The following is a 26,188-nucleotide window of genomic DNA, read 5'->3' as shown; positions in this document are numbered from 1 at the left end:
CGTAAAGAGCGTCAGGACCCTCCATGAGAAGCTCTGGTGTGATGCCCACGGCTGGGTCCCGAAGCACCAATGGGAAGAGGAAAGCAGGCCTCAAGCATGACGTGGAGGAGACCGGACCCCCAGAAACACAGCCAACTGTGTCACATGGACCGCAGACATGCACTCTGCACCAAATGGATTAGCGGAGAAAGTACAGAATCGGGCGGCGCTGGGGGAGGGCATGTCGCCCGTTAAATTGTGCAGCAGGTTCTAGAACAGAGGCCGCAGAGTTTTCTTAAAGGGCAGATGGTTAGCATTTACGGCTTTGTGGCCATACGTCCTCTGTGTTCTGGTAAAACTTTATTTACAGAAGCAGCTGGTGGGCCACACTTAGGCCATTTTCCGAAGGTGTTAAGAATTCACAATAAAGTTTTATTCAAACAAGAAAAATGTGAGAAAAGTTCTGAAAAGAATAATGAAGGAAGACTAGCCTTACTCAGTGGTGAACATCATAAAGTTATAGTCAGTAATGGTGCATGACAGATGCATAGAGAAAGGCCAAGACTCCAGAAACAGCTCCAAATCCACATGCGTACCCAACACACAAAGACGCCATTTCCTGACTGAAAAGATGAGGGTTTCTCACCAAATGATGTTAGGACCACTGAGGATCCAAATAGAATGAAAAAAGCCTGGATCCCTACAATAAACTTTATAACAAAATAAATTCCAATTGTACCAAAAATATAAGGAAAAAACAGGAGTCTGAGGACCAGACTTGGATAATGTGTTTTTAAATATCACAGTGAGAAATGATTGTCTTAGAATGAATAAAACCCCCAAAAGCCATAAAAGGAAAAATTAATTTGATTATATCCAAATAACAAACTTCTAAATGGCAAAAGATATAAATTCAGTTAAATGACACAGAAAAATCTGCAACACATCACAGACAGTAGTTTGTTTCTGTTACTGTCTGTATGAAAAATACTGAAAGACCAATAGAGAAATGGGCCAATGAAAAGGATAAGGTACCAAAAGGGAAATAAAGATGAATAAAAATACGTGAAAAGATGCCCTCCTTACTCACAATATGACATTGCCAACTGGAACCATAAACTTATTGTTTTTCACCTGTGGTTTGCAAAGGTGGAAGGTTTGGTCACACCGCTGGAGAAGGGTCATGGTGGGGGCAGGGTGTGTGAACTGGCTCAGCCTCCAGGGATAGAATGGCTGGTCTCACGACTGATAGTGGGCACATTCTTTGACCAGCACCTTTCAGACATTTATCCCATATGTGTAGCCACTTGAGCAAAATTATGCACATATAAAGATACGCACGGCAGCATTATTCCTAATGGTGAACAGTAAAACTGGCCTAAAGGTACATCGACAAGTAACTGGATAATAAATGTATGAAACATCCATATAGTCGAGTGGGATGCAGATATTTTTTAAGTGAGGTACATGAATCCCTCAGAAGCTCCTGCAGCCAGCGATGAAGGTGTTCCTGCGAGGAGAACGGACCCTGGACCTGAGCCTTGGGAAACACATTAAACCACAAGCCGGTTTCATCAACAGACAGATTGTAAGAAAGTGAGGGAGACAAAGGTCACACTGGGTCTGCATTCCAACAGGCAAGTATGAAAAGATAGAACACGTCTACAAGGCAGTTAGATTTCAACACTGATGGGATATCTGGAAATCTGGGGTGACACAGTGGTATTATGGTAGTTTTTTTAGCTTTTAATCTTTTCAGGAAACAATAATGAAGAAATGAGACTAGAATCTGCCTCGCTCCCAGGTTGGGGGAGTTGGGGCTTGGGGCTGGCTTCTTTGCTTTGGCTGAAACGTGCTGGAAAGTTTCCTTCATAAAAAGATAACAGAGTTGGGTGGCGCCAGCGGATTTATATGGAATTAACTCCAAGATATACTATTAGGTGAAAAAAGCGAAATAAAAAAGTATGTGTAACATGCTGCTGTTTGTTAAAAAAAAAATCACATACACCTTTGTGTTTCTACCTCTAGACCCTCTAAGGAAACAAAGTGGGTGACAGGTTTGGGTTCCTTCCCACCCAAAGTCTGCTCTCTGGGAAGGGTTTGCATGGGTGGGGGTGTTCCCTTCGTGGCAACTTCGGGTCCCTGAGAAGTAGACCCTTAAGAGAGCCTGTCTCTGGAAAGCTAGGTATCATTTGTGTAGAATTAAAACTTTCATTTTACAACGGCCCCTTGCAGCCCCATAATCATTCATCCAATTCCCCTGGCAATTTGAACATTGTCTTGGCCTCTCAGGAAACTGCTTTCAAACCAGGAAACCCAAAGCCAGGTGGGTCTGTCCCTGTGGCAGGCAGGCCCCAGATGGCCACGAGCCTGCCTCATCACACCCACATCCTGTGGAACCCCCTTCCCTGGTACGTCACTTCTGTGATTAGGTCACACGTTAGTGTGACATATGTCTTGCTACTGACCCTGCCCCTTGCTGGCTTTCACAGAATAAGCTGCCATGGTTGGCGGGCCTGCAGAGCAAACAGCCGGCAAAGCACTGAGGCCCTTGGCCAACACCCTGGAGATCTGACTCCTGCCAATGACCACGAGAGTTTGGAAGCAGATCTGCCCCAGGTGAGCCTCTTGAGACATCATCACCGGCAGACACCACCATGCTCACCTGAAGCTGAAAGCCACCTGTGGTGCCTGGACTTATGACCCACAGAAATGTGAGATAGTAAACGTGCTGTTTGAGGCTAAGTTTGTAGTTTGTTATGTAGTGATGGTTAAATAATGCAGGTTCAAGCTGGCAGACAGTCAGAAGAAAACCTCAAAGTGACACGTTGGGAGTGGGGCCACCTGGCTGCCTGGCCCTGGGACACTCAGTGTACAGCCACCTGCAAAAGCACAAAGCTGGCCCCTACCTGACCCCACGCACAAACATCAACTCAAAATGGGTCCAAGACCTACATGAAGGAGCTGAAACCATAAAACTCTTAAGAAAAAAGCACAGGGGTAAATCCTCATGACCCTAGATTGGGTGGTGGTCTCTTAGCCATGACACCCAAAACAGGAGAAATCAAATTACAAATAGATAAAATGGACTTTGTCAAAGTTAAGCACTTTTTGTACATCAAAGGACACCATCAAGAGAATGAAAAGACAGCCCACAGGATGGGAGAAAATATTTGCCAATGCATCCAGTTGGGGACTTGAGTCTAGAAATATAGAGAACTCTGAGGACTCAACAAAAAGACAAACAGCCCGATTAGAAAATGGGTGAAGGACCTGAACAGACACTTCTCCACAGGAGGCAGACAAGTGGCTAACAGATGCTCCACGTCCTCCGTTGTCAGGGAGACGCAAACGGAAGCCGTTGTGAGAGCCACTCATCCACCAGGATGGCCGTGACGAACAAACACGTCACGCAGTAGGCAAGGATACGAGAAACTGGAACCTTTGGGCAGCGGGGGGCGGGGGGGCATAAGTCACCCTAAGACCAGTGATTCCACCCCAGCTCTGCGTCTGAGAGAACTGAAAACACGTCCACATGGAAATCTGACCTGAATTTTCACACGGCCTCATTCAAACTGACAAAGCCTGTCGCGCCCATTAGATTCTGTTCTGGTCCAAGTGTTCAGCTCACCTGTGGCCATGCAAAGTCTCCACCAACTGAACAGAGGAAACCACACCTTTACTGCCTCACAGTTTCTGTGTGGCTGGAGCTCAGGGCTGGGCCTGGCCACTCAGGGACCAGCTGGGACCCTGAGGCCACTCCTGGCGCCAGGCTCCTGGGGTCAGCCTGTTCTCACGCCCGTTTTCCCGACAGTTGGGTGACTTCTCCGAAGTGGCAACTCAAGCGAGGGGTAGAATCGGGACATCCAGGCTGTTCTCCGGTCCTGCATTGGACCCCACCTGACCAACACGCTACAACGCCCGCTGTCCCCCGTGTCTGAGCTCGGGCCCCACGGGAGCACAGCCTCAGGGCAGTGATGTTCCCCATCAGGACATGCTGGCCTGGTGGGGCCCCTGTGGAGGCGCCTGGGCCACACGGCAAACTGCAGTTAGAAGCTGTGAGTAACACCAGTCAGTGCAGAAGCGGGTATGGGACCTTAAAAACAGCCACCAACAAAGGTCTCTCCCCTTCTCTGGCGCCCTCCACATACACGTGGAGCAGGCCACCTTTGCTATGAAAGTGTGTAGGGGCCGCAGGCTCCCTGAGCCCAAGGCTTGGTGAGAGTCTACACTTGATGTGGGGTGAGAGGCATGTTCCGCTTGGTTCGCTATTGGCGAACGCTGGCAAATGAACATGCACCTGCTTCCCTTCCGCTAAAGCCACTGCCTCCAGGAAGGCCTCTGGCCTGGCACCCTGTTTACCAAGGTTTCAACCTCAGAGGCTGGAAACTGCTGGAAGCAATGGCCTGTGTCCCCAACTATGCGTCATCCCATGTCCCCAGTGGCACAGCACAGGGACCTGCTCATCCATCCACTACTATCCCCTCTTGAGGACCCTTTGGGGCAGCCCCGCCCCACATGAGCCAACCTGGGCCCTGTAGTCCTGGTGGATTAAGGACACTTTATACTTCCATTTGTGATAATCTTTCTGACCACGGGGAGGAATTTCCAAAACAGGAGGACACTAAAAGTGTTCATCACAAGAGAAAAATTGATAAATGTACTGTGTTAAAAATAAGTTTTTTCACGGGACTTCCCTGGTGGTCCAGCGGGTAAAACTCCACTCTCCCAATGCAGGGGGCCTGGTCGGGGAGCTAGATCCCACAGGCATGCCGCAACTAAGAGTTCGCATGCCGCACCTAAAAGATCCCACAGGCCTCAACCAAGACCCAGCGCTGCATGCATGCATGCATAAATAAATAAATAAAATTAAGTTTTTCTGGGAAGAACCTGTGAAAAGTCACAACTGGGAGAAAACATCTGCTAAACACTAGTCGACCAAGGGCCAGCACCACTCAATACAGAGCTCCCAGAAACCAAGGAGAAGAGATGGACAGGCCAGCAGGGTGGGGGTGAGGGCTCCAAAATCAGGAGAACACCCCCATCACCAGAGCCCACCAGCAGGCTTCGTGGTGGGAACTTGCACACCAGGAAACGGGACCCACTCAGGGAAGGAGGGAGTTCAAGCACACGGGCCTCTCTGCAGGACCCCAGCGTTGGGCCCAGAGCCAAGAAACGAGCACCTGTCCTGCGTGGCCGCAAATAGGGAGAAAAGGCAAGGGGGTGATGGAGAAAAGCCCTGGGACGGCAGTCACTTGGTGGGGATCGGGGGATGTAGGGCCGGCGCAGGTGCTTCTGGGCGGCCTCGTCTCCTGCAGCTCTCATGGGAAATGCAACCTGCCTCATGGGGCACCATCGCCACCACCTCCCCTGACACCCCAGGCCTGGCTGGAGGTGGCCCTGTTGTCTCCTGTCCCCGCCCCCACGCGGCTCACTCTCCTGGCCCCCCAGAGTGGCGGTCATTACCTCCCGTCCTAGCCCGCAGCTTCCCGGTGGACACAACATACCACCTCCTGACCCTGGGGCTGTCCCAGCCACACATGCCGCAGCCTGACACTCACCAGCTTCACGCAGATGACAAAGGGTGGCTGTGCGGCTCGGAAGTGCAGGACCGGGACCCGGGGCTTGGGCCTTTCCTGAGAGGAGAGAAGGGCCACAGGCTGCTCCACCTTGCTCCCCAGTCCCCCCACCTCTGCCTCGCTCACAGCTCGATGCCCTCAGACAGGCGCCCGGACCACAGCCAGACCCAGGGCTGGACCTGGTCTCCAGCACCTCCACCCGGCCACCTATGGCTGCCGCAGAACTAACCTGAGTGGGCAGCGGACAGACCCAAGCCTACGAGGAGCACCTTCCAGTGGGGACAGGAGCAGGTGGGGCAGGAACTCCAGGAGCCTGAGGGCTGCATCTGCCAGGCCTGGCAGCTGTCTGGGCCCAGATGGCCTTTCCCAAGGAGGAAGGTTCTGGGCAGTGTCTACTCAAAAGGCCCGGGACGGTGCCCCAGAGTGCAGTGTGGGCGGCTGCTGTGCATGACCATGGGGCTCAGTGGGGAGGGGGCGCACCTGAGAGTCCTCGTAGCAGTAGAAGCCCTTCTTGATCTTGTTCTCGTCCACGTCGCAGAAGGCGACCACCTGGGGAGGACCCAGGACGCCAGCCTCAGGGGCAGTGGGGGCAGTGCTGCTGGATGGGGGAGGGGTGGGACAAGGGGTGGGCCCCACCTTGCACCGTGACCCTGCCGTCAGGCTGCGGTAGAGCCGGCGGCCCTGCCGGCCCGCGTTCCAGATGGTGAAGGTTGCCCAGTGGGGCAGGGCCCACTCTTCCAGGAAGCGGACGCGGTGGGTCCAGATGGTTGTCCTGTGGGGGATGGGGGGGTTGGGGGTCGTGACCTAGGAGGGCAGGGCCTCCAAGCGCCCCAGGCCTTCCTCCCCCCACCCCTGAGCCTGCCCACAAGTCCCCCTGGTCTGGGGCCCCTGGGGCAGCGCTGCAGCTGTTGGCTGATTGACTGAACCAAGGAGGCCAGGACCAGAAGGTCACACCCCTCACCCGCCCTCACAACCGGCGCACATGGATCCTTGGACGTGCTGAGCTCACGTCCACACACTCAAGAAGCGTGCGGGACACCAGGCACAGAGCTTGGGGAGCCCAAGGGAAACCCAGCCATGCTGACATCTGGCACCTGCGACCATGGTAAACATGACCAGAGGGGCCTGGACGTGACTCCCCACCTCGAGCGGCCACATGGAAGGGGCCACAGTGTCCTGTGGAAGCTGTGCAGATGGCGGGGTCACCTTCCCCAGGTGGGACCCCCTCCCTTGGCCCCTTGCCACATGCAGACCTGAGGTCCAGGCCGGCCCTTGGGGTCTGCAGCTGCCGAGTCCCAGTGCCCAGAGACAACAGCATGTCAGCTGTCTCCAGGTTAAAGTGGTTGGACACAGGGACAGGACCCAAGGCGCAGGTGTGAAAGCATCACTTAAGAATCGGGAAGGTTAAGGGGGAGCTTCTGCAGGTACACAGTGGACCAAACTTGGCCCTGGTCTTCCTTTCCAGAGAAACCTCTGATGTAAGGAAGGGTGGGACACCCTTGTATAAAATCACAGTTTACACCTGGAAGTGCCCTCCGTGGACCCTCTCACAGAGCCCCAAGACCTACTGTTCTAGGCCAGGCGCAGACCTGCTGCAGCTCCCCCACATTCTACAGTATGGGTTCAGTTCCTTCCTGGTCCCCGTGGTCCCCCAGCCACTGCCCTGCTGCCTTCTCCGTGGCGACCAGCTTTGAGGGTCCCACAAGGTATCTCAGGGGAGCAGCTCCTCCAGGTGAGAGCGTGGGGTCCATGGACACAACACAGTGATGCCCACTCTAATGCAACTGGGCACCAGTGTCTGCCTGCCCAGGGGTGGGCTCTGAATTCTGGGCTCCTCCTGTGGTTGGTCCACCCACCTCCCACTTGAAATGTCTCAATTAGGGTTGTGCTTAGCAGCCGTAATTTCAGTGGTCGGGGGTTACTGGGGCTTGCGAAGGTGAATAAGGTGAATAACTCCCCAGTCTGGGCCATTCAGCACAAGCTAGACACACTCCAGCCCAAATAAGACACCATCAGGTACAGCACTCAACACGCAGCTTTGGCAGCATCCAAGGAACGAAGGACAATTCTGAGAACAAAACAACTGAACTTCCTGCATATGAGCTCTGACAAACCCATGAGACGCTGACAACAAGGAAGAGATGGGGTGGGCCCCGGGTCCCCACCAGCAGCGGGACCTTCGCCACGCTCCAGGCCCTGCCTGGGACCCCGGGGGGTGCGCCTACCATCACAGGGGCAGCAGGAGATAAGGGACCACAGACATCTGGGCAGGTCTCGCCCTCTGCTCCATGGTTTCCTCTCCGGCTCCTACTTTTTTTTTTTTTTTTTGCGGTGCGTGGGCCTCTCACTGCTGTGGCCTGTCCCGTTGCAGAGCACAGGGTCTGGACGCGCAGGCTCAGTGGCCGTGGCTCACGGGCCCAGCCGCTCCGCGGCATGTGGGATCCTCCCGGACCGGGGCACGAACCCATGTCCCCTGCATCGGCAGGCGGACTCTCAACCACTGCGCCACCAGGGAAGCCCCGGCTCCTACTTTTTAAATTACTTTTGTTGGCAAAAGGTCTGGCCGCTTCTATGACTTAATTGCTTCTCTCCTTAACCAGTCAACTCTCTTCAATTTCATGAATTCAATGAAACTGCCCAAAAAAAATGCCCAAAGGTTTTGGGGACACTTATAAGGAAATGAAATGGCCCAACGAGGACTCCACTTAATGCTCGGGGACCAGGACAGTGGGGGGCCCGCACCAGCGTGACCACCAGACGCAGGGGTGACGGGCCGGGTCTGAGCAGCGCAGGGTGCCTCACCTGGAAACGGCGCCTGTGGGAGGGACAGAGCTGACCCCCACCTCCCACCGCTTGCGGAGTGTATCTGGAGGGACTGTGGGTCCTGAGGGTACAGCCCCTGCCTTGCGCCCTCCCTGTGCCTCCGGAGTCTGGTCTCTGGTCTGAGGACACAACTCAGAAACTGCCACCAATACCTCCGTGTTGTGGACAGTGAGACCCTTCCTGCCGCCACTGTCCTGAAGGTCCCCTTCTCCACCGTGCTGCTCAGTTATTTATTCGGGAGAACAGCCCAGGTGTGTCCTTCCTGCCACTCTTACCCCTGCGAGGAGGCTCTGCCGAGGGCTGGGTGTGTGGGAGCTGCTCACAGGTTTCCTCAGACCCACAGGTCGGCATTTCCAGAACCTTCTGGAAAGCAGGGCAGTGTCAGGGATGCACACTGCACCAGGAGGCAGCAGGCCGGAGGTGGGGGCGGGGAGCAGTGGCGTGTGTGGACCCTCAGCAGCAGGACGGCAGAAGGTCCACGCGGTGACCAAGATAGAGGAGCAACGTCACCACACGGAGCTCAGCCCTGAGGGTGAGCAGCACAGTGACTTCAGGAAGAATGAGGCAGAACGTTGCCACCGACACCACATTTTTAAAGAGAGAACGCACACTGTTTAGAGGACATCACGTGTGGTCAAAGTATAAAGAAATGGATCTTATGGCAAATAAACATCCCACTCAGGACACCACGAAATGGAACCTGGGAGATGCAGGAGGTTTGGGGAAACGGGTAACTTTTTGTTTTAAAGATGATTCCTTATGCCTCTGGCTGTCGGAAGTATTTCATAGTGAAAATTGTTAAATGATATAAATGCTGATCATTCTCAATTTAAAGGGTAAAGGCCACGATTCAGGGAGCCTCTCAAACAGAGGGCTCTTTGAGAGAGAGTTTGAAGGAATTCAATTATTGACAAGCCTGAGGGTGTAATTAGAGCTCCTTGCTCTGTGAGGTTTTGCTGCTCAAAGACTTTAATCCAACACAGAAACTAACATGAGATCACCTCTTTTACGTTGTGGGTGGCAAAGCCTCACGCTGCAAAAAGAGGGGAAAAAAAAGTCTCAACATAAAAGAATTATCGCATGAAAACAGAATGAGGGTGTGTGTAGCACAAGCCGTCTGGCTGGCTGCCTGGCCCCCCAGATACATGAGCACCCGCCACACCATGGGTGGGGAGCAGGGCACCACCAGGGTCATCACAGACATGCCTTCACGTTGCCTTGCTTCACAGGAGCTCAAGGTGAGGACACATGTACGTGAACCTTCAGGAACAATGGAAGAGATCCTAGTTGTCTGGGCACTTCTCAGCCCTGCACAGGATCCCAGCTGTACCGGCGCTTCTCAGCCCTGCACAGGAGCGGCAGGTGTCCCGGCATTTCTGAGCTCTACAGAAGATTCGTGCCCAGAAAACCATCTTTGTACTTTATTCACCCAGTTTCCGACTCTGTTTATGGACTGTGGGAAAGTGGTTACTTCCTTGAAGAAACACTTGCCAGATATTTTAAAAATTTTAATGAAATCCACACAGAGTAAGAGCAAGGATCTTAAGTGTGCATAAGTCAGACGGTTATGACAAACATGCATATCCGTGTAACCAACACCCCTGTCAAGAGGTGGGACACTTCTACCACCCCAGAAAGCTCCCTTGTACCTCCTTCCCCTGAGAACAAGTGGAAGCCACAGTATGCATGCTTTTGTATCTGATTTCTTTTACTAACCATATATTTTTTTGACATTAATCCCCGTTCTTGCAGGTATCAGCCGTTTGTTTTCTTCTAGTGCTGAGGAGTGTTCCATTACAGCAGTGTTTATCCATCACCTGCTGATGGGCATCTGGGTTGTTCCCATTCCTGGCTACTAATAGAGAAATGTTGAGCAATCTATTAATTTCTCTTGGAGAAACACTTAGACATGGAATTGCTGGGGCATAGGGAAGGTATCAATTAAATTAATAAAATAAGGCCCAACAGTTTTCCAAAGAGGATGTACTGTGCTTACACTCCTGAGAACAATGTATACGTGTCCTCAGCATGATTTGGAATTGCAGACGTTAATTTTAACCCTTCTCGTGGGTGTGCAGAGTTTAATTTGCATTCTCTGATAATGATGAAACCTTTTTAATGGACTAATTGACCTTATATATTACTTCTTTGTGAAGTGTCATGTCCGTTCAACTATTTTGTCTACTTTTATTAGATTTTATTTTTGGGTGATAGGGGTTCTTAATATCTCCCCCATACTAGCCCTCTGTGAGATATATAGATTATGAATATTTTCTCCCAGTCTGTGGTTTGTCTACTCATTTTCCTAATGGTGTCTTTTTAAAAAATTAATTAATTAATTATTTTTTGGCTGTGTTGGGTCTTCGTTTCTGTGCGAGGGCTTTCTCTAGTTGCGGCAAGTGGGGGCCACTCTTCATCGCAGTGCGCGGGCCTCTCACTGTCGCGGCCTCTCTTGTTGCGGAGCACAAGCTCCAGACGCGCAGGCTCAGTAGTTGTGGCTCATGGGCCTAGTTGCTCCGTGGCATGTGGGATCTTCCCAGACCAGGGCTCAAACCCGTGCCCCTGCATTGGCAGGCAGACTCTCAACCACTGCGCCACCAGGGAAGCCCCTAATGGTGTCTTTTTATGAGCAAAAGTTTTTAATCTTGATGAAGTCCAATTTATCAATTTTATAGCACTAAAGAGGGACTTCCCTGGTGGTCCAGTGGTTAAAAATCTGCCTTCCAATGCAGGGGACGCGGATTCAATCCCTGGTCGGGGAACTAAGATTCTACATGCCGGGGCAACTAAGCCCCCGGGCCTCAACTACTGAGTTTGTGCACCTCAACTAGAGAGAAGCCCGCATGCCGCAACGAAGAGCCTATGTGCTGCAACTAAGACCCTATACAGCCAAAAAAAAAAAAAAGGGCTAAAGATTCCGGTGTCCTCTCTAATAAATTTTTTCCTATCCCCAAGTTGTGAAGATATTCCTTGATGTTTTCTTCTAGAAGCTTTATATTTTAGCTGCTTCTATATTTATATCTAAGCCATCTAGAATTAATTTTTCTATAGGGCATGAGATTTTTTTTCCATATGAATATCCATTTGTTCCATTTGTTAAAAATAATTTTCTTTTTTTCATTGAATGCCTTTGGAGACTGTTAAAAATCAATTGTGAGTCTATTTCTGGACTCTCTGCTGTTTCATTGATGTATATGTCTATCTTTATTCTATTAATACATTTTCTTGATTGCTATAGCTTCAGAGTGAGTCTTAAAATCAGGCACAATAAGTCCTCAAAATTTTGTTCTTTTCAAGATTGTTTAGGATACTCTGGGCCGTTTGATTTTCATGCGAATTTTAAAATCAGATGATCAATTTCTACAAAGAAGCCACCTGGGACTTCTACTGGGATTGCTTTGAATTTACAGATCAATTTGGAGAGAACTGACGTTAACAACACTGAGTCTTCCAATCCATGAATGTGGTGTATCTCTCCATCTATTTTATAGGTTTTCTTTAATTTCCCTCAGCCTTTTCTGGAGTAGGTTTTAGTGGACATAGACATACCTTACTAAACTTACTCAAAAGTATTTTATTATTGACGCCGTTGTACATTTTTTAAACTGCATTTTTTCAGTTGTTCATTGCAATTCTATAAACTTGTATTCTGGAAAATTTGCTAAGTTATTGGTTTTGGTTTCCTATGAAACACAATCATGCCACCTACAAATGATGCTAGTTTTACTTCCACTTTCTAATACTTACATTTTTTCTTTTTCCTGTCTCATTGCACTGACCTCCATTCCAATGTGGGATAGTTGTAGTGAGAGGAGTGATCAGATCGCTTCCTCCTGATCTTAGAAGGGAAAGCTTTCAGTCTTTAATGATTAAGTATGAGGTTAGTTATAGGTTTGAGTAGATGCTATCAGACTGAGAAAGTTTCACTCTATTTCTAGTTTGCTGAGTTTTTAAAAAAATCATGAATGGGTATTGAATTTTGCCCAATGCTTTTTTTGCATCTATTGCGTTGACTGTGATTTTTATCTTTGATTCCATTACTGTATTAAATCATACTAATTGATTCCTGAATGTTAAACCAGACTTGTATTCATGATGTATTATCCTTTCATATATATTTCTGAGTTTGACTTGGTAATATTTTGTGAATGATTTTTGCAACTATTTTCATAAGGGATATTTGTCTGTAATTTTATTTTCCTGTAATATTCTTAGAGCATGTTTTACTTCAGAGTCATGCTGGTCTCACGGAGTGTGAAGCTCCTCCCTCCCAACACCCAACAGACCTTTCTCCTCTTCTATTTCCCGAAAGAATTTATGTTAGATTGGTATTATTTCTTCCTTACATTTTTGATAGAATATATCAGTAAAGCCATCTGGCTTGGCTTTTCTTTATGAAAAGCTTTTAAATTACTAATTAATTTTTTAATTATTATTTATACCTTTTTTTTTTTGGCCACATGCAGGGCATGCAGGATATATTAGTTCCCCAGCCAGGGATTGAACCTAAACCCCCTGCAGTGGAAGCACGGAGTCCCAACCACTATACCACCAGGGAATTCTCTATTATTTATACTTTAAATATCTATTGGATCTGTAATGATGTCCCCTCTTTAATTCCCAGTATATTGGTAACCTGTGTTTTCTTTTAAAAATCAATCTTGTTAGAGGTCTGTCAATTGTACTGATTTTATTTCAAGCCAATTCTTGGTTTTGCTGATTTTTTTTCTACTGACTGTCCATTTTCAATTTTACCTCCATTCCTTTCCTTCTATTTACTTTGAGTTTACTTTGCTATTACTTTTGAAACCTTTAAAGGTGGAGACTTAGATAATTGCTTAGTTTCTTCTTTTATAATATAAGCTTTTAAAGCTATAAAAACTTATTATAAACTCTGCTTTAGCTAAATTCCACAAATTTTGACATACTGTTTTGTCATCAAATTAAATTTTTTCCCTAATATCCTTTGTGATTTTTTCCGTTGGTTGCTTAATTTCCAAATATTTTGTATATTCAAGATGTCTTAGGACTTCCCTGGTGGTGCAGTGATTAAGAATCTGCCTGCCAATGCAGGGGACACAGGTTTAAGCCCTGGTCCGGGAAGATCCCACATGCCATGAAGCAGCTAAGCCCATGTGCCACAACTACTGAGCCTGCACTCTAGAGCCCGCAAGCCACAACTACCAAAGCCCGTGCACCTAGAGCCCGTGCTCTACAACAAGAGAAGCCACTGCAACGAGAAGCCTGTCCACCGCAACGAAGAGTAGCTCCCGCTTGCCACAAAACTAGAGAAAGCCCGCACACAGCCAAAGACCTAACGCAGCCAAAAAAAAGAAAAAAAGATGTCTTAATGATTTCTAATTTATAAAACATAACCCGTATGCTTTCAATCATTTGAAATTTATTCAGATTTGTTTGTTGGTCCAAAGTAATGTCTATCTTAAAAGAATGCGTATTCTGCAGTTGACTATAGTGTTCCTTAAATGTCTACTGTCATGTTGGTTAATAGTGTTGTTCAAACCTTCTGATCCTCACAGACTTCCCCACCCCCCAACTTCTATCAGTTATTCAGATAGGAGTGTTAAAATCTCCAACTCCAATCTCAGTTTTTGCCTCATGTATTTTGAAACTCTGGGATTAGGAATATACACATTTAGGATTGTTATGTCCCCCTAGAAAATGACCTTTACCCCATGTGTGCAAATCACACTTGCATTGAGTCAAGTTCATGACAACAAACTCCCAATGATGCTCCACTAAATCTACTGTATGAAAATTCAGACTTAACAGAAGAGAAATCAACCTCTTTTGCTTAAAGCTGGAAAACAAAGAAGCTAAGTTTTAGTGTTGAATAGCACATGTGCAAAAGTTCAAGGATCTTCCAAGTCAATATGGATGCTGGGGGCTTCCCTGGTGGTGCAGTGGTGAGGAATCCGACTGCCAATGCAGGGAACATGGGTTCGAGCCCTGGTCCGGGAAGATCCCACATGCCACGGAGCAACTAAGTCCGTGTGCCACAACTGCTGAGCCTGCGCTCTAGAGTCTTTGAGGCACAACTACTGAGCCCGCGTGCCACAACTACTGAAGCACGCACGCCTAGAGCCCCTGCTCTGCAACAAGAGAAGCCACCACAATGAGAAGCCCGCACACCGCAACGAAGAGTAGCCCCTGCTCACTGCAACTAGAGAAAGCCCGCGCCCAGCAACGAAGACGCAAGGCAGCCAAAAATAAATAAATAAATAAATAAATAAATAAATAGACTATATGGATGCTGCAATCTGGGACACCCCCCCCCCCACCGACGACACATGCCCAAATCAGCATCACACCCACTGTGACAGTGCACATCACACCCACTGTGACAGTGCACATCACACCCATTGTGACAGTGGACAGGAGACCTCCCAGGACAGAAACTGAGAAGCCACGCCTTCCAACGAGTCTCACACCCTCCAGGGGAAGAACAGAGTCTCTTCTACTTCCAGAAACACAAATGCATGTCCCTGCATCATGCTCTTTACAATCAAAAGATCCCCTGATCGTACACCTGTTTCAGGGCCCCATTCCTCCCTGTCCCCAAGAGAGCAGCATTATGGTAGCAAGGGGGATACATACTTGTAGGTGTTTGAAATGTTAACACCCACACGCATGCACAAACGTGCACACACAGACACACACACGCACAAGCAGTTCAAACTACAGAAAGAAAAGCACAGCCCTCCCTTGCCTTCACCCTGCCTGTGCTTTCGGCACCATCCCTGCCCTGTCCCTGGTAGTCGGCCTCTAGCCTTGGGGCCTGGGGGACGTGGGGGCCATGAGAGGGAGGGGGCTAGTGTCCTTGTGATGCCCCACAGAGGGAGCGGCCCAACCTCGGTCCCAGTAGCTCTCCCCTTGGTGGGCGGAGAAGGAAGAGGGTGCCCCCGGCCCACCTGTAATCACGTTAGCTGGGGGCTGGGCTCACTCTGAGAATCCCGTCAACTCAAAGCAAGTGAGAACAAAACCCCAAGAGAACAACTACATGTGAATCCTATCTCCCTTCAAAAAAGTGAGAACAGACATTTGGCCTTGATCCTGGGGTAATGCTGGTCCATGGACCTAGGACAACGTCCCTCCCGGCAGGCCGCATGCTCCGCGCCGGCCACGCTCCCAGGTTTCCTGCCTTGCGACCTGACTGGGTCACCTGTGTCTGCCCCACTGATCCCGCCCGGTCTGGCCCCCCAGACTTGCGTACTCGAGGATGGAGTGTGTGGCCGCGCCGGGGTGGTAGCGGTAGAGAAGCAGGCTCTGGTCCACGCGGAGGAGCCCGCCGCCCTTCCTCAGGTGTTCGTGGAAGAACAGCAAGTCCTCAGGGACGCCCTGCGGGATGAAAGAAACGTGTCTCCACTCACGACAGAGCCTCATTCAGGCGACGGGAGACGTGGATCCGCCCGGCACCGCAGCCGCTTGAGCCTGGCCTGACCCGTGAGGCCTCAGCGGGAAAACAACACGTCCAGCTCCCCCACCTTGTGGCCGGCACTGGGCAAGCGTGACCACAAGAGGCGCCTTCAGGACAAGAAGGTGCCCTAGGGGTGGACCAAAGCCCCAGTGTCACCCTCACTCACAGCCTCAAACTTGACCCCTGGCCCGCGCTGCTGGCCCGCTGACCTGCCCCCTCCCTGTTGATGGGCTTGCTGCTCCGAGGGTCTGCAGTATCCCGCTGGGTGTTCCCATCCTGTGAGAACCCAGGCCTCCCGCCCCCTCCTGGAGAAGCACAGACCAGGGCTGGCCGTTGGGATCACAGCCACCCTGCTGGTCAGTCTGGGGGATCTCAGTCCTGGTGGGGACACCAAGTTGGCTCCCCTCACTTTCTTAAATTCAAGGTGAAAACCAAGTGAGCAGGGGGTCTGGATAGGAGGTCACCCAGGGTGTGTCTGGTGAGCAGAGCCCAGCAACGGCTGGGGACACTGCCAAGACCCCTGCTCCGGGCAGAGGCTGGTTTCCTGACAGCCCAGAGGCTGCTGCTCTCTGGCCCCAGCCTGTCCTCCTCCGCCGGCTCCCCAGCCCGAGCTCGGTTTCACGGAGCCAATGCCAGCACCACGGCCGGGCCCACTGCTTCCAGTAAAGCCATGGCTGCCCCCCAGCTCGTCCACCCTGAGAGGAAGGCGGCACAGCTGGCCTCTGAGGTCTCGATGTCCTGATGGAGCCTGGTGGCCGTCATCCTCGGGGGGAGATGGGACCGCTGGCCCCTCTTGGCCAGCTTCTTGGCCCGAGCGTATCCCCTGACTGGGCCCTGTGCACCTGGCCTCTGGGGTCTGTGATGAACTGATGCTTTTTGTCTGTGGTCGCCCAGGCGCGAGTTCCGCTGCCTCCTGGCTCGGGCCTGAGCGCCATCCCTGGAAGCAGCCCGCTCAGCTCTCACTCCTGAGCTGCCACACTGGGCGCCAGCCTGCCCGCCTCCGTCTCTGAACAAAGCCACCACTGCTCAAGGAATCGCTGCCCGGGGTCCCTGACAGGGTCCCTGACACACCGCAAGGCCGTCAGGGCAACGCGACGGAAGCCAGCCGAGTAGGAAATCGGCACAGTCTCGTGAGCAACACGGAAACACGCGAACCACCTTCACTTGCGGCGTCGGGCGGTTGAGTCAGTCAGTGACTCGATGGACTACTGTGTGGTGACTGAAGTGTCTTCACAAAGACCACAACGACATGAAAAGATTTATAACAAAATGTTAAGTTAAAATCAAGTTTCAAAATTGTGTTTGCAGCTTGGCTAAAAGTGGTCCACAGTAAAAGGAAGACAAAAGGACCCCACACAAAAGTTCACAGCAGATGTGTGGTGATGGGTTCACGGGTCATTTGTGTAGTTTTTCCTTTTTCTAATTTTCTGCATTTTCAGAGTCACCTTTCAAGAGCACATTGTGACTCTGTGCTTTATAGATTTAGGAAGGAGAGAAAATGTCCTCTCTTCTCATGACCAAGAGGACCTCAACCCCAGAGTTCCCTTATTTCTGGCAAAGAGACAAGGGAGAATTTAGCCAGAGGAGGTGCCTGGGGCGTGGCTGGAGGGCACCCCCCCACCCCCGATTCACAAGAGCCTGGGCACCGCTGACCGACCGCAAACAGCGACAGAGGCCGCGATGGGATGCAGAGGTGACGTCGAGGAAGATGGGTTGCTGAGCCCCAGTCCCCCGTGGAGATGGGGGCCTGGGCAGACCTGGGGGATCACCGGGAACCCTGGGGCCTCTGGGGTGTGAGAACGCGGTTGGATGGGTAGGCGCCCTCAGAGATGTGGTGAAAGGGGATTAGGACCCCGTGGGACAAAAGGAAACAAAGGAGAGACACACCCTCCTCCCCTCCCTGCCCTCAACACCCGCTGCACTCCCCTGGGGTGACAGAGGGGGCGACCCTGAGGTAGGAATCCCATGAACCGCAGCTAAAGCCCGTGTGAGAAGAAACAGAAGACAGACACTTCCGTGGACAGAAATTCACCCCAAATAACAACAACAACAAAAACCATGAAGGAGAACTCTGGTTCCACACATCGGAATCAGGTCCGCATTAAGACCAATCCCAGTGAAACCATGAGTCTTTAACAAGGGAGGAATTCTCAGAGCCTCCAGGAAAAGGTCAAGCACCTTACAAAGCCGAGCGAATCGAAGGAGCGTCAGGCAAAGCAAGGCAACAGGGAGCTGTGTTGTCAAGACATGCAAGGGAAGGTGTGACTCAGGGTTTTCTGTCCAGCCCATACCTCCTTCACACGTCCAGAACCACAGTCTGAATGTGCAGGAACTCAAGGAACGCCGAGGCCCGGACAGCCTGACATGTGAGGCTGAGTCCAGGGACAGAGACGGGCGGCTGGGGACTCAGCACACGGGGTTGCCTTCTGACGAGAACGGAAATCACGTAACAAAACAGGAGGAGAAAAGAAAGAGGGAACAGGTGATCTACTGGCTGCTGTTCAGGCAACAGGTGGGAGTCAAAATACCTTCAAAAACCGAAAAACAAAAAGCCAACCAGGAAAGGTTTAAGCAGAGCACTTGGGACCAAGGGCATTTAAAGAGAGATAAATACAAAGATGACAAAATACAGACCTTCTCTGATACCAAGAGAGGTTTTTAATGCACAAGAGAAGGTGCTGACTTCTGGCTCTGGGTGGCTGAGTGGCCAACCTCTACGGCATCTGTGAGCCCCATGCCCAGAGTGGGAAGCCCCGGGGCGGGGAGATAAAACCCACAAAACAGGGGTGGGAGCCCCAGCCTCGCTGCTCTGACATCCTCAGGATAGAATCTGGGACGAGCACAAGTGGGAGTGAGAGGAAATCCCAGAACGCTGAGACCCAGGATAGGAGAAAATACCCACAAGCAAGTATCTGACCAAGAACACCAACAACTCAACAATAAGAAGACACCCCGCTTAAAACTGGGCAAAAGATCTGGACGCTTCATAAAATAACATACAAGTAGCCAATCGGTGCATGAAAAATTGCTCAACATCATAAGTCATCTCAGAAATGCAAATTAAAATACAACAAGAAACTACAGAACTGCAATCAGAATGGCTAAAATGCAAAGGAGCCTGGGGTACACCCTCTGGAGAGGAGGAGACAGCTCGTAACTCACACAGCGACTCCGAGCCTGGGAATCTTTCCAACAGATGCAAAAGCACTTCTGCATGAAACGGTTGCCTCCTGGGGACATCCAGACCCCTCAGCTGGATGCTGTCCTGCGCCGAATGGCGCCCTCCTCCAAATCGCCGACTCCCCTCCCCCACCTTGCCTCTGCGAGTGCATTTTCCCCAATTTAAAACCTGTGCACCTTGCAGGTTCCAGCTTATGGCTGCTGTGTCCATGACTGCTCAGCCACCCTCACCCTCGAGTCTCGCCACCATCCTGCTCTGCGTCCTTTAGCACCTCGACTGTCCCGGCTGCTTCGGTTCCCTGCCCTTCTCTCCATAGGCAAGAACTGCAGCCTCTTGGGCCTGGGGAACCAGCTGAAGACCAGTCCCCAAACCTAAGTCCAGCCCTCAGGGCACTATGCTCCCCTCGAGTCCCTGGTTTGTAAACCTGAGACCAGCACTGCTCCTGAAGGGCACGTCTGGGCGGCCATGAGGGACCGTCCGGCCAGGGTCCAGTGCAGGGGGCAGTGGGGGAGCCAGCCTCTCCCTCCAAAATGAGACTGTGTGCGTGACGGGCAGGGGAGTGGGCAGGGGAATGCCGGGTAGGAGCAGGGAGGGGGTTGGCTCCAACCGGCCCCTGTGCAGTCAGTGAAGGTCTCCCCGAAGTGGAGAGGACATTCAGAGCAGGCAGGACCGTGGCCAGGGTTCTGGGGCAGACGGTGAGCCTGGGCCTGAGTTACCCCCACCTTCCGGCCTGATGGGCCTTAACATGCCTGGCCCACCCCTTCCACCACGAGGACCAGAACTCACAATCTCAAAGCCAATTTAAGGGGGGGCGGTTAAGGGAAAACAAACTAACCCTCAGATTTACCTTCTGATCGGTGTCGGAGCGCTCACTCTTAAGACTGTCGGAGTGGGAGGGGAGCAGGTCAGCGTCGCGTCCCCATTTCTAGGCCGGAGCCTGGAGACCAGCGTGGGCCCCGCTCTGCAGGTGAGGCCCCACAGGTAGGTGAGGGTGCAGACGAAGGAGCCAGGCCAGCTTGGACCCGAACACCCCAGGTCCACCGGCCACGGGAGAACTGGGGAGCTCTCCTGCTGTCGTCCAGGGGTGGCAGGATGACACTGCCCACCTCCTGTGCTTTCCCACAAACAGCTCTTAAACCAGGATGAGGCAACCAGGGCCGGGCAGGTGTGAGCCAGGAGCAGACGCCCGGCGCCCACAGCCTTCACATAGAAATCCCCTGCTTCCCGCACAACACAGGCCGAGCGGTGCCCCGGCTGCACCCTGGGAGGCTCAGCACGCCCAGCCCGGGAAGCAGGAAGCGCTGCGAAGGCCCTCACGGGGGACGGCGGTTCAGTTCAGCCCGGCCCGGCCCGGCCCGGCCCAGAGGAGGAATCCACGGGACTCGCACTTACCCGCCCGCCCTCGTCAAATGGGCCCACGTGGGAGAACCAGGCTCGGGAGCAGAACCAGGTGGGCATGATCACGGTGGGGCCATTGGAGGTAAACACCTGGAAGCAATTAGTATGGACACAATTAACAGAGAAAAACAGCTCATCACACAACCCACAGGTTATTTCCCACAAAGTCACTCAGAAGGTGACAAGCAAATGTGCACATCCCTTCCCTGTCGGTACAAAGGTTCAAGGGGCTTTAGAGCCAAGTCAGTGGTGTCCAGCTCCCAAGGCTGACAGATGGGCTCAAAGTCCCCCACCAGGTCCTATTCTGCGGCTGATGAACCACCCAGGTTCTCGGAGGGCCGTGCTCTAATCACTGCTTGAGCCAGTTAACGAAAACAAGCATCTAAAATGAAGAGCGGCGACGAGGCGTTGCATGTCAACTATGTGGGGCTTTCTTCACCATGTCCAGCATGATTGGTGGGCAGCTGGGCTCGGGGGCTCTGCAGTCTTACTTTATTTCTACTATGTTATAAAATCTGCACATGCACCATTGACTCTGGGAGAACCTGGCGGACGTTCGGTCTGTCCTGGACCCCAATCACTGACAGTGAGAGGCTGTGAGCGCACTGCGGAGACAGGGAGCCAGAGGCCGGAAGCTGAGCTGGAACAGAGCAGGATGGACAGACCTGCATCCCTCTGTGCCTGGGAAGTTTCTTCTGTATTTGGACGTGGCTGGTGAACGTCCAGCAGCAAACGGTCACTCAGGACAGGTCACCCCTCGCATGCAGCCCACACCCGCCAAGCTCGCTCAGCCCTGAGCAAGCATCTCTTCAGCACTTTTGCTTCAAGATGATTCCACCACCAGCTCACTCGGCGCCCCAAGTGGCTTCTGCATCTGAGCCACAGGTGTGACCTGAGCCTGAGTTTTGCCGTGAGCGAATGCAACCTCGTCACACAGGTCACTGGGCTTCTTTTAAAGCTGGGGAACATTAATGAGGGTGAGGTCCAAACATTTAGCACCATTTTACACAAAACAAAGCTGGGCTGTAGTGGTTACACAAATATGTGCTAAAACTCACAAAACTGTACACCAAAAAGGAAAAAGTTCGTTTTACTTTAATTTTTCTTAAACATTTTTTATTTAAATGGTTTTTCCAGGCTTAATGATGCCTCAGAGGGGACAACTGTGTAAAAAAAATCGGAGGCACACACATTCCTAACCCCATAGATACGTATAGACAAACACACAGGCACACCCACACACACACAGACACATAAACACACACACACAGAGCAACCCGCCACCTCTCCAGGCCGTCACAACGTCCAACGTGAAGACTGACCAGAGGAGACAGGGCTGCCAAGGGGATACCAGCTTTGTAGCTGCCTCTGTGCACTGGGGCCTCCAGGGCAGTAAGCCCCGAAGGGCCCCCCAGAAGTCCTCGTCTCTCGAGTTCTCTGCTCACTCTGGAGCCTCACCGACCACAAATGTGGGGAAACACATTTGTGGAATTTTCTCTCTGGCGACAGAGAAGAAACGAGGCTGGAGTGGTGATGAGGACGTTGGTGATTGACGTGGGCGCTGCTCGAAGGCACAGTGGAGTCCCTCACACCCCTCTGTGAGGTTAGGAAGTGGAGCAGCTACCTACATGCGGGTTCCGAGTTTTTTGTATGTTTGTTTGTTTGTTTGTTTTTGCGGTACGTGGGCCTCTCACTGCTGTGGCCTCTCCCGTTGCGGAGCACAGGCTCCAGATGCGCAGGCTCAGCGGCCATGGCTCACGGGCCCAGCCACTCCGCGGCATGTGGGATCTTCCCGGACCGGGGCACAAACCCGCGTTCCCTGCATCGGCAGGCGGACTCTCAACCACTGTGCCACCAGGGAAGCCCACGGGTTCCGAGTTTTAAATGTGGTTTCCAGCAAGACAGAACTTGTGAGGGTCTTAACAACCCTTCTAGAAATTTGCCAGTCATCAGTTCTAGTCACCGTTTAAACTGAATTATGTGTACGTGAACGAATCCCATGTTTTAACCTGGTGTGTGAAGTGTAGCGTGTAGGGGGCCCAGCGGGCAGTGAGTCCCTCGGCCGCCCTCTGTACACAGGTGCCACTGTCCGTCCCCTCGAGGCTGCCACTGGGTCCCCCTTCCTCATCCTGCGGCAGAGCAGGGGGCCCAGGTTCTGTCCAGACTGGCCACTGACCAGTTGGCCAGGGGACGCCGTGGAGCCCTAGGGAGAAAGTGGCCTAGGCTTAATGATCATATCCCGCCTCTAAAATCCCAGCGACTCATTACAAGAAATCTTGACCAAAACTGTCTTAGAAGAAAACCAACCTTTCTTCCACGAATGGCCCGTTTGGGTCACTCACTGCACTCACATCACATGTCCAAGTGGCCAGGGCAGACCTCCTGTCCCCCACATGTGAAACATGGCCAGGCCCCAGAGTATCAGGCAGGTCAGCAGGACTCCAGGGCCAGTTCCCTGGCTTGGTCACAATTCTGCCTCCACTGCCCCACGGGCTCAGGCCAGTCCAGCCAGCCCACCAAGGGGCCGAGAGCGGCTCCTGGCTTCTCTGGGATTTGCCCTGCCAGCAGCCACTACCCCTGGCCTGGGCCACGGAGGTTCTGCCGACAGCTAGAGACCAGAACACAGGGCTCTCTCCCTTGACACTTGGGGGGCATGAAGGATCTGGGCACCAGGCTCCCTTTCCTCCTCTTGGCTGCACTGCCCGCTCTGACGTCTGGGTCAGGGTCCAAGGCAGGGAGGGAGAAGCATGGCAGCCCCCAGGAGGGAAGGGGTTCCCAGGGAGCTCTAGACACCCTGCCTCTCTTGGCCCCAGGCTCCGGGCACAGAGCCTTCAACCCCAACAAGCCCCCTGCACACGCACACACGCACACACGCACACACACACCCCACTCCCACTGCCCTGGGCAGGCGGCCCCAAGGGCTAGCCCACTACCCATGAGAGGAATGTGCTGGAATTGAAGACGCCGGGTACCTAAGTCGGCTCACTTCCACTCTGATCAGGGGCACAGGGCAGGGGATGCCCACACCCTCCTCAGCCCAGCACACGAGCTCCCACACCCAGCGGCGCTGCAGCCTCAGGGGGCGGGGGCGGCTCGGGCAAGTCCCCCCCGGAGGAGGGCTGAGGTCCCCAAGCGGGGCTGGCTACAGCCACCCCCACCCACACCCACACCTGCGATCACGGGCGCTGCGTCTGGCCGCCTTGGCTTCGTCACGTGACCACCGTGTGCTCCTACTACCCACTGATTCTAATGACCAACACACACTCAGCTCCCAGGCCTCCGAGCCGAATGTTTGGTTAATACACACGGGCTCGGCTCACCTGTGAGGCTTCATTCTGCCGGCGCTGCTGAGATTGACGTCGCGGATGGCGGCTCATGCTACAGCTCAGGGTCCGGTCTGGTGGGGCCTCTTCCCAGCCTGCAGGCGGCCTTCTCCCCAGGTCCCCACGTGGCAGCGAGAGCTCCAGCGTCTGTGCTACTCAGCTCATCACGGGGCCCCACCCTCACGGCCTCAGCTGACCCTAGTGACTCTCAAAGGCCCCACCTCCCAATCCCATCACATTGGGGGGGGCAGGGCTTTGATACAGGAATGGGGGACACAGATACTCAGTGACCTCCAGCTTTGCTCCACCCTGACCCCCAGTGTTAGGTGCTCCAGAGCCCTGCTCCACGGACCCTCCCACCCAGGAGCCCATCAGCACTGACCACTCATTCCTAATTGCCCCCAAGCTCCAGACCACAGACCTGGCTGCCCACTGACATCTCCTCTTGGTTGTGTAAAGGGCAACTCAAATGACTTTCTTACAGCTTTGTTGACTATGATTGACATGCAATACACGGTACATATTTAAAGTGTGATGAACGTGACCAGCGTACAAACCCCTGAACTAGCCCCCTCCCCAGCTTCCTCATGCCCCTGTCTGTCCCCCTTGGCGAGCTCCCTGTCTCCCTCCCCAGGCAGTTGCTGATTTGCTTTTTTTGGCCCAGTGGCTTGCGGGATCTTAGTTCCCCAACTAGGGATCGAACCCAGGCCTTTGGCAGTGAGAGTGCGGAGTCCTAACCACTGGACCACCAAGAAATTCCCTGATTTGCTTTCTATCACAAATAAGTTAGCTTGCATTTTCCAGGATTTCACATAAATAGAGTCACGCAGTAGTGCTCTTTTCTGGTTTCTCGCACTCAGTACCACCTGTTCGCTCAGAACTATAGCTGTTTTTCCATTCACCTATTAGTGAATGCAGGCTGCTCCCAGTTTGTGTTGCGGGTATATCTGTGTGTAAGCCCCTGGGTGGAGAGGCTTCCATTTCTCTCAGGTAAACACCCAGGAGGGAGTGGCTGGATGATAAGGCAGTTGTATGGTGAGCTTTCAAAAAAAATTGCTGAATTGTTTTCCACAGTGGTTGGATCATCTGCATTCACACCAGCAGTGTGTGAGCTCCCATTGCTCCACATCCTCCCAAACACCTGGGATGGCCAGCCTTTATCTTCTAGACGTGCATTATAATAGGTGTGCTGCGGTATCTCATGGTGGACTTAACATTTTTCTAATGGTTAATGATGCTGAACTAATTTACCATCCATATGCCTTATCTGATGAAGCATCTATTCAAATAATTGGCCCATTTTTTATCGGGATGTTTGTTTTCTTATCACTGAGTCTTGAGAGTCCTACAGAGGTCTGGGCACAAGTCCTTCATCAGATATTATTTGTAAATATTTTCTCCCATTCCCCTGGCCTGTCTTTTCATTTTCTTAACAATGTCTTTTGGGACTTCCCTGGTGGCGCAGTGGTTAAGCATCTGCCTGCCAACACAGGCGACACGGGTTCGAGCCCTGGTCCAGGAAGATCCCACATGCCATGGAGCAACTAAGCCCGTGTGCCACAACTACTGAGCCTGCGCTCTAGAGCCCACGAGCCACAACTACTGAGCCCACATGCCACAACTACTGAAGCCTGTGTACCTAGAGCCCGTGCTCCGCAACAAGAGAAGCCACCGCAGTGAGAAGCCCACGCATCGCAACCAAGAGTAGCCCCTGCTCTCCACAACTAGAGAAAGCTCACGTGCAGCAGCGAAGACCCAATGCAGCCAAAAATAAATAATTAATTAAAGAACAAAACAAAACAAAGAAGTTTCAAAGAAGTTTGTAAATTTTGATAGGTAAGAAGTGAATTTATTTAGAGAGAAACACACTACACAGACAGACTGTGGGCCATCTCAGAAGGTGAGAAAGGCACCAGGGTGTGGGGCTGTCAGTTTTTATAGGGGTGGGTAATTTCATAGGCTAATAAGTGGGAGGAGTATTCCAGCTATTTTGGGAAGGGGTGGGGATTTCCAGGAATTGGGCCACCGCCCACTTTTTGATCCTTATGGTCAGTCTTAGAACTGTCCTGGTGCCTGTGGGTGTGTCATTTAGCTTGCTGATGTGTTACAGTGAGCGTATACTGAGGTTCAAGGTCTAGTGGAAGCCGACTTGTCCGCCATCTTGGACCCATTTGGTTCTAACCCGTTTATGTCATGTCCTCGGGCTTTGTCATTCTTTCAAAGGTGGTGCTCTGCCCCCTTCCCTCCCGTTTCATTCCCCCCTCAGAGATTTTACTCCTATATTCTTTATGGAAAGCAGAAGGGTGATGGTAAGGAGTTTGTAATGTTGATGAAGTCCAATTTATCCATTTTTTTCCTCTTATGAATTGTGATTTTGGTATCTTATCTGAGAACTTTCTTGCCTAACCCAAGGTTGCAAAGGTATTTTTCTGTTTTCTTCTAGAAGTTTTATAGTTTTAAGCTCTACATT

General features: G+C 51.9%; 1 protein-coding gene across 1 annotated transcript in view; it reads right to left on the bottom strand.

The window, feature by feature from the left end:
• The window catches only part of QTGAL (queuosine-tRNA galactosyltransferase), a 107,348-nt gene that overhangs the window by 1,831 nt on the left and 79,329 nt on the right, over nt 1–26,188 (bottom strand). Inside the window, exons 8-12 of the mRNA XM_007456791.1 lie at nt 20,390–20,485; nt 15,613–15,737; nt 6,195–6,330; nt 6,039–6,107; nt 5,541–5,615 (exon numbers count right to left, since the gene is read on the bottom strand). Of these exons, the coding sequence (XP_007456853.1) occupies nt 5,541–5,615; nt 6,039–6,107; nt 6,195–6,330; nt 15,613–15,737; nt 20,390–20,485 (501 nt within the window). The remainder of the gene's footprint in view (nt 1–5,540; nt 5,616–6,038; nt 6,108–6,194; nt 6,331–15,612; nt 15,738–20,389; nt 20,486–26,188) is intronic.

This window comes from Lipotes vexillifer, unplaced genomic scaffold, assembly GCF_000442215.2.
Source record: "Lipotes vexillifer unplaced genomic scaffold, Lipotes_vexillifer_v1.1 scaffold299, whole genome shotgun sequence".
Taxonomy (NCBI): domain Eukaryota; kingdom Metazoa; phylum Chordata; class Mammalia; order Artiodactyla; family Lipotidae; genus Lipotes; species Lipotes vexillifer.
The sequence above is the reverse complement of the archived record's forward strand: the minus strand, read 5'-3'. Positions and strand labels throughout refer to the sequence as shown.